The 8,026-nt window shown below is 42.3% G+C and overlaps 1 protein-coding gene across 2 annotated transcripts in view; it reads right to left on the bottom strand.

Moving 5' to 3' along the window:
- The window catches only part of LOC139408982 (cell cycle associated protein 1b), a 37,832-nt gene extending 31,240 nt beyond the window's left edge, over window positions 1-6,592 (bottom strand). Inside the window, exons 1-2 of one of the 2 annotated variants that reach the window (XM_071153547.1) lie at window positions 6,449-6,592; window positions 953-1,126 (exon numbers count right to left, since the gene is read on the bottom strand). In XM_071153547.1, the coding sequence (XP_071009648.1) occupies window positions 953-1,126 (174 nt within the window). In that variant the 5' untranslated portion in view covers window positions 6,449-6,592. The remainder of the gene's footprint in view (window positions 1-952; window positions 1,127-6,448) is intronic. The other variant, XM_071153558.1, reaches the window with a different exon arrangement.
- Window positions 6,593-8,026: the final 1,434 nt, after the last annotated feature.

The raw sequence follows: 8,026 nt of genomic DNA on the forward strand, positions 1-8,026 counted from the left end.
TGTCCAGTCAATTGAATTTACCACAGGTGGACTCCAACCAAGTCGTAGAACCATCTCAAGGATGATCAATGGAAACAGGATGCACCTAAGACCAATTTGCAAAGGGTCTGAATACTTATGTAAATGAGGATTTTTTTTTTTTTATGTAAAAAAAATATATACATTTGCACACATTTCTAAAAAACAGTTTTCACTTTGTCTTTATTGTGTGTAGATTGATGAGGGAAAAAATACATTTTAGAATAAGGCTGTAACGTAACAAAAATGTGGAAAAAGGTTAGGGGTATGTATACTTTCCCAATGCACTGTATGTTTGTATGGGTCTACAAACTCATCCAAATAAGGCATTTTATTAATTGACCATCTGCCTAATGTGCTTTCTAGCTCATTTTGAGGAAGATGAGCTGATGGTGCAACTAAGCAGTGAAAGCAAAAGCAAGATGCAGTGTCCGCAGTTCTGGTTGACTTGAGACAGCAGTGTGTCCATTTTAGAGCCATCTCCCCCCTCTCCAAGTATCCTCTCCTCTTTCCTCCTCCATACAAAGTTTGAAAAAATTGCATTGATTGATCTTCTAAGTCTGAGAGGAGACATATCTGTCATTATCCTGACCAGCACAATGACGTTGGCACTGAAAACAGTGCAGCACTAGCACACACTATTGATCAATTGAATAGAGTACAATATAAAATTGTAATTGTTTTTGCGGTCTGTTCTGCCCTTCTAACTTCTGAGTTCCCCCGACACAAGGGGTGATAAAAGCAACAGGGTTAGTAGTCGCAGCACTCCTGAAGTAGGTTAGGTGCGTTGTTCAAAGGCAAAATGGCAGTAAGAGGCACCCGAGTTTGAGGTATCAATAGAAGCAAACTAACTATTACGCCAACACCCCCAGGAGTCACATTCACGCCACACATTTGTGAAGGTTTCATTCCACAAAAAAAAAAAAGGAGACACCTTTTTCTTCTCCATGTTGCGGACCTTCTTATCGATGACGCCAAGGACCTGCTTCATGGCCTCGGTCTGGGCCCCAGAGGACTGCCCTCCACCCAGGGTGATCTGTCCAGGAATGGGTCCCACGTCCGGGCTGGCCGACTGCACTGTCCTGTTGCCATTCATTGCTGCGGGCATCTGAATGAAAAGAGAGATGAATATCATAAAGTTAGTTATGGAGGTAACGACAAGGAACAATTTCTGGTTATATCACCAAGGGGAAGTTTCCTGGATACTCCATGGAGCTTGCTTTTAGGTCCTGGACGTCATCCCCAAGTGCATCATCTCATCTAACTAAATAATTGCTGGTGTAGCTAGCCAACTTTCAATTGTGGTTGAGCGAAAGGAAGCCCATCTGTGTGACATAAACGGTAACATGACTGGTGACGCAACGCAACGCACTTCCACGTCGTCTCTGTACTGCTGTACAGTTTGTTGCTACTTAGCTACCTGCCAACTTTTTTGCTTTTTACTCTTAACTATTTAAATTATATTTAACAAGTCGACCAGGGTCTTAGTTTTGTCCATGTACTACCTTTTTGTATTACATTTTCTCACCCCCAACACTGTATCTGGACATAGATCTGCAAGACCTCCTCCTCCACCTGAAAAAAAGAAAGCTAAGTAACATAATGAACTCTTAATATACAGGAGAACTATGGTCTTATGGTGAGGGTAGCCGGGTTGCAAGCTCAGCTTCAGACGCAATCGCAATTTAAGTATAGGAAAGGATGATACAGCGTCTGTGTCACCAGTGAATACAGGTAGTATTGTTAAACCCCTGCACAGTCCCTGCAGCCAAACAATTTTCTCATGGCTTCTGGAAAGAAAGGCTTTTGGCATGCTCAACTGGTGTTCATTCAGCCGACAGAAACGTTCAACCGGTTTTCCGCACTAAGCATTAGCTCTGACAAATTGAAAACCCTATTCATTGGCGACTCCATTACCTGCAATATTAGATTAAAAATAACCACCCAGCGATCCATTGTTTACTGATGTAAAGGCTCATCTGAAGATGGTGCTGGCTGAGGCTAGAACTGTTGAGTGTAGATACTATATAGGGAAATTGTTATCCACGTCAGCACCAACGATGATGGGAAAATAGTCAGAAGTTTCCAAGCAACTTACAGCAGACTCGCACAACTCAATCACTGGTTGAAAACTGTTTTCTACCCCTCCCAAGTTTGAATTTGTAAGTAACTGGCCCTCTTTCTGGGACTCCCCCACAAACAGGACCAAGCCTGGCCTGTTGAGGAGTGAAGGACTCCATCCTAGCTGGAGGGGTGCTCTCATCTTATGAACATAGACCGGGCTCTAACTCCTCTAGCTCCACAATGCAGCCTGCCTGGTTAGTGGAGTCTGCCAATAGCATAGACAGTGTAGTCCGCTAGCTTTCCCATCGAGAACGTATCTGTGCCTCTATCTTGGTCGGGCAAATCTAAACATGGTAGTGTTCGCCTTAGCAATATCACTGAAATAAATACCTACTCTATTTCTGTCATTATTGAAAGAGATTGTGATAATATCTCACATCTCAAAATAGGACTACTTAATGTTAGATCCCTCACTTCTAAGGCAATCATAGTGAATAAACTAAATAACCAATGATAACCTCGACGTGATTTGGCCTGACTGAAACATGGCTCAAGCCTGATGAAATTACTGTGTTAAATGAGGCTTCTCCTCCTGGTTACACTAGTGACCAGATCCCCCGCGCATCCCGCAAAGCCTAACATTTTTGTATTTTGTCATGAATACTATGTAGCCTACTCAATCACTTTTTATAGCTACTGTTTACAGGCCTCCTGGGCCGTATACAGCATTCCTCACTGAGTTCCTATGGTACCTTGTAGTCATGGCAGATAATTCACATTTTCCGCTTTCGGAGCCATTGTTGACTTGGCGGGTTTTGTCAAACACGTCCCTGAACCTAAGCAAAGCCACAGTCATACCCTGTATCTAGTTTTGACCCGTAGTGACCAGATCGTAGAATCTGTAGAATAAATATTGTGGATCTAAATGTTTTTCTTTATAATCCTGGACTAAATCGTACCATCATCTTATTACATTTGCAATCTCAACAAATAAACTGCTCAGACCCCAACTAAAGACACGCTATAGATTTTCAGGCAACCCAAAGAGTCCTAGATGCCCGTCCAGACTTCCTGCACCTACCCAAGGACTTCGGAGTACAAAAATCAGTTAACCACCTGAGGATCTTAATTTAACCTTGAAGAAATTAGCTCCCTGGTACATAAAAAATAACTGAGCCCTGAAGCAAGCTTCCAGAAAATTGGACCGGAAATGGCATTCAACCAAACTGGAAGTCTTACGACTAGCTTGAAAAGACAGTACCGTGCAATATCAAAGAGCCCTCACTGCTGCTCAATCAGCCTACTTTTCCAACCTAATTGAGAATAAACTGTCCAAAAATTTGTTTTTGATACGGTCACAAAGCTAACTAAAAAGCAGCATTCTCCAAGAGAGGATGGCCTTCTTAAATCCTGTATTTCGACACATTCATGAAAATAGTCATGGCCTCTAAACCTTGCAGCTGCTTACTGGACCATATTCCAACTAAACTACTGAAAGAGTTACTTCCGGTTCTTGGCCCTCCTATATTGAACATAAATAAAAATGTCTCCATATCCTCCGGATGTCTACTAAAAGCACTAAAAATGGCAGTAATAAAACCTCTCCTAAAAAATAAATAAATACAATCGGCATCTCTCGAATCTCCAATTCCTCTCAAACATTTTAGAAAAAGCAATTAGGCAGCAACTCAATGCTTTCCTGAAGACAAATAATATATACGAAATGCAGCAGTCTGGTTTTAGACCCCATCATTGTACTGAGACGACACTCATGCAGGTGGTAAATTACCATTGAAAAACATCAGACCCAGATCTGTCCTCGTGCTCCTAGACCTTAGCGCCGCTTTGACAACATCAATCACCACATTCTTTTGGAGAGATAGGAAACCCTAATTGGTCTACATGGACAAGTCCTTGCCTGGTTTAGATCTTATCTTTCAGAAAGATATCGGTTTGTCTCTGTGGAGGGTTTGTCCCCTGACAAATCAATGGTAAGTCCGGTGTTCCTCAAGGTCCCATTTTAGGACCACTATTGTTTTCCCTACATATTCTACCTCTTGGTGATGTCATTCAGAAACACAATGTCAACTTCCACTGCTATGCGGACGACACACAAGCTATACATTGATGAAACATGGTGAAGCCCCAAAATTGCCTACCCTGGAAGCCTGTGTTTCAGACATAAGGAAGTGGATGGCATAAATGTTTTTACTTTTAAACTCGGACAAAACAGAGATGCTTCTTCTAGATCCCAAGAAACAGCGAGATCTGCTGTTTGATCTGACAATTCATCTTGCCGGTTGCACAGTCATCTCAAATAAACCTTGACCTCAGCGTTACTCTGGACACTGATTTCTCTTGACGAACATCTCAAGAATATTTCAAGGGCAGCTTTATTTCATCTTTGTAACATTGCAAAAATCAGACACTGTTTGTCCAAATATGATGCAGAAAAGCTAATCCATGCTTTTGTCACTTCTAGATTAGACAGCTACAATGCTCTACTCTCAAGCTACCCGGAAAAAGCACTAAATCAACTTCAATTAGTGCTAAATCTTGACTAGAACCTCGCTACACTGTCTTCCATTTAACACTAAGACTGATTAAGGTTTTTCTACTACCCTACAAAGCCTTACATGGACTTGCTCCTACCGCTCTCCAATTTGGTCCTGCCGTACAAACCTACACGTACGTACGCTACGATCACAAGACGTAGGCCTCTTTATTGTCCCTAGAATTTCTAAGCAAACCGCTGGGGGCAGGGCTTTCCTATAGAGTAGAATCATTTTTATGGACTGTACTGCCTATCCATGTGAGAGACGCACATTCGGTCTCGACTTTCAATTCTTTACTGAAGACTCATCTCTTCAGTAGGTCCTATGATTGTGTGTAGCCTGGCCCAGGGGTGCAAAGGTGAACAGCAAGGCACTGGAGTGATGAACCACCCTTGCTGTCTCTGCCTGGCCGGCTCCCCTCTCGCCACTGGGATTCTCTGCCTCTGACGGGGGCTGAGTCACTGGCTTACTAGTGCTCTTCCATGCTGTGCCAGGCTTTTTTCCGCTATAATCAACTTGAGTGGGTTGAGTCACTGACGTAATCTTCCTGTTCGGTCTTGCATCCCCTCTGGCTTTTTCAGTGGAGATCTTTGAGGGCTATACTCAGCTTTGTCTAAGGGTAATAAATTGGTGATCTGTTGATATCGAACTAGTGGTGTGGGAGCTTTGCTTTGTTAAAGTGAGTGGGATTATATCCTGCCTGGTTGGCCCTGTCCGGGGGTATCGTCAGCCAGGGCCACAGTGTGAACTTAAGTAGGCTCCCTCTAATTCTCCCATCTCTCCCTCTCTGAGGACCTGAGCCCTAGGACCATGCATCAGGACTACCTGGCCTGATGACTCCTGGCTGACCCCAGTCCACCTGGCCATGTTGCTGCTCCAGTTTCAACTGTTCTGTCTGCGGCTATGGAACCCTGACCAGTTCACAGGACGTGCTACCTTGTCCAGGACATGCTGTTTTCCGACCCTCTCTCGCACCTGCGGTCTGAACGTTTAAAACATCTTGAAGAACAGTCTGGCCTTAATGGCAATATAGTATTATCTCCACCCAACACAGCCAGAAGAGCACTGGCCACCCCTCAAAGCCTGTTCCTCTCTAGGTTCCTGCCATTCTAGAGAGTTTTTCCTAGCCACCGTGCTTCTACATCTGCATTGCTTGTTGTTTGGTGTTTTTAGGCTGAGTTTCTGTATAGACACTTTATGACATCTGCTGATGTAAAAGGGGCTTTATAAATATATTTTTATTTAATGTGGTGCACATTTTATATAGCCTGAGTATAATGGGCAACGTGGTGGAATATTAGTCTGAGGGCCTACGAAGGTACCAAGTGAAGTGCGCAATGTTTTGGGTCAGGCTCGGTTGTTAGCTAGCTAGCTAGCTTCATCAACACACCATGAATAATCGAACCGAGTTAGTTAGTTACATGGTCCACACTTGATTCAACAGATTAAGTGTTGCCAGCCGCGCCCACCTAACTATTTAAATAGCTCATGAATTTGCTAACCAGGTTCAAAAACATAAGTTAACAAACTAACGTTAAGTAACACGGGCAGCTGAATCTTACCGAGATGCCAGATAACATTCGTCTAACCAGGCAGCACACCGCGGATGCAGATGGCCCAGATAGCTAACTAACATTTGCTAAATCAAATTACCAAATATAATAAATTATTTAGATTATTCAATGGAGATATAGCAAGCTGCCAGAGAGGGTAACTCTGACACTGGCCAATGATAACTCACTTAGCTTAGCATAGTTGTGCCCCCTTGTCTAGCTAATGTATTCATTTAGCTAGCTATACAATTTGCATACCTTTATGCTCTATGTATCCACAAGAAAGCTTGTTCACCAGAGAAATTGAATATCCAAGGTGTTTTTATCGTGTTGCTTTATTTTCTCTTTCAATACCGTGGGATCCGCCCAGCCGGTCTCACCGACAACTGAGACGGTTTGATCAAATATTTTTTGAACTAACCCAAGATAGACCAGCCTGTCGTTTCCAATGGAGCAAATGAATCATAGTAGGCAGAACAAGCAAGGAGGTGGGAAGAGCCAGGCACGGGCTAGTGAGATCTTATTGGTGCGTTCTATCATGTATTTGCATATTTCGTTTAGCGAACGTCTACTTTGTTAAGTGTGCGTGTGCAGTAACTCAATTCACCCTTGCACCCCTTCTAAACAGCGCATTTTTTAGAAACTTTTGCAAAGGGTAAATTCTACAAAACGCAGTCCACTCTGTTTATTAAAGATTTTAGTTTTGTAAAAAATAAACTGCTTGGAGATCAAATGTTTAATCGATGAGAAAATTAGCAGAATGTCGTTCAAGATCCATCTCGCTCCATCTTCTCCCGACTGCCGGCCACTGGGCTTCCTCTCATCACCATATTTGGTAGTGAGTGGAAACGCCACCGGATGCTTCACTTTCATATGTCCGATAAAATATCTGGCTCATTATGGTTTGATTGGTGAAGGAACTCTTTATAAAGAAGCTCCTTTTTCGGCTGTCCAAAATATGCCAGACTGATCAAACCAAACAAACACACACGGGATGAAAAACAATTTTGTTTCGCCTTTTCTAAGAGTTCATGGTAAAATACAAACTGTAGACTCGTATGTTGATGAAATATTAACATTTACAAAACAGATTATATATTTCTTGGATGGGCATAAATACGCATAGCCAATCTTTGCAAAATCACTTGTATTGATTTGTTCAAGGCGTGGGCGTTGTAGATTTCTTGCTTTCTTGCACTGATTTTTGTGTTTAATCAATGCATTGATTTAGGTTCAAATTTTGCAGTGATGAGGAGCTCTATCAATGTATTTACTGTACATCAGTAGGGGGCAGTAAAGTGCCATGTAAATTAACGGTACTGTATGCATAATTACTAGGTTTATTTGACTAACAGATTTTTATTTTAACCTTTATTTAACTAGGCAAGTTAAGAACAAATTCTTATTTACAATGATGGCCTACCCCAGCTGAACCCTCCACTAACACAGATGATGCTGAGCCAATTGTGTGCCGCCCTATCACGGCCGGTTGTGATACAGCCCAGAATCGATCCCGGATCTGACTCTAGCACTGTGATGCAGTGTCTTAGGCCGCTTTGACACTCTGTCTAAGCACTCAACATCAATTCTTTACCAGTTGACATGATCCTTTTTCATTGTGCACTTTGATGGCAGACTTAAGGAACCTCAGGCTCATATATACACCACCTGCATAAATAGCCAGCCTATTTACTTGTCCACCTGACAAGAAATCAAATTAGGGATGATAATATATAGGCCTACTACAAGAGCTTGCCTACTTTTCTAATAATCAACCAGATATGAAATGTTACATTTGTTCATATTTGGCTATTCCTTTGATTACCAGGCCTTTCC

This window comes from Oncorhynchus clarkii, chromosome 1 (assembly GCF_045791955.1).
Source record: "Oncorhynchus clarkii lewisi isolate Uvic-CL-2024 chromosome 1, UVic_Ocla_1.0, whole genome shotgun sequence".
NCBI lineage: Eukaryota > Metazoa > Chordata > Actinopteri > Salmoniformes > Salmonidae > Oncorhynchus > Oncorhynchus clarkii.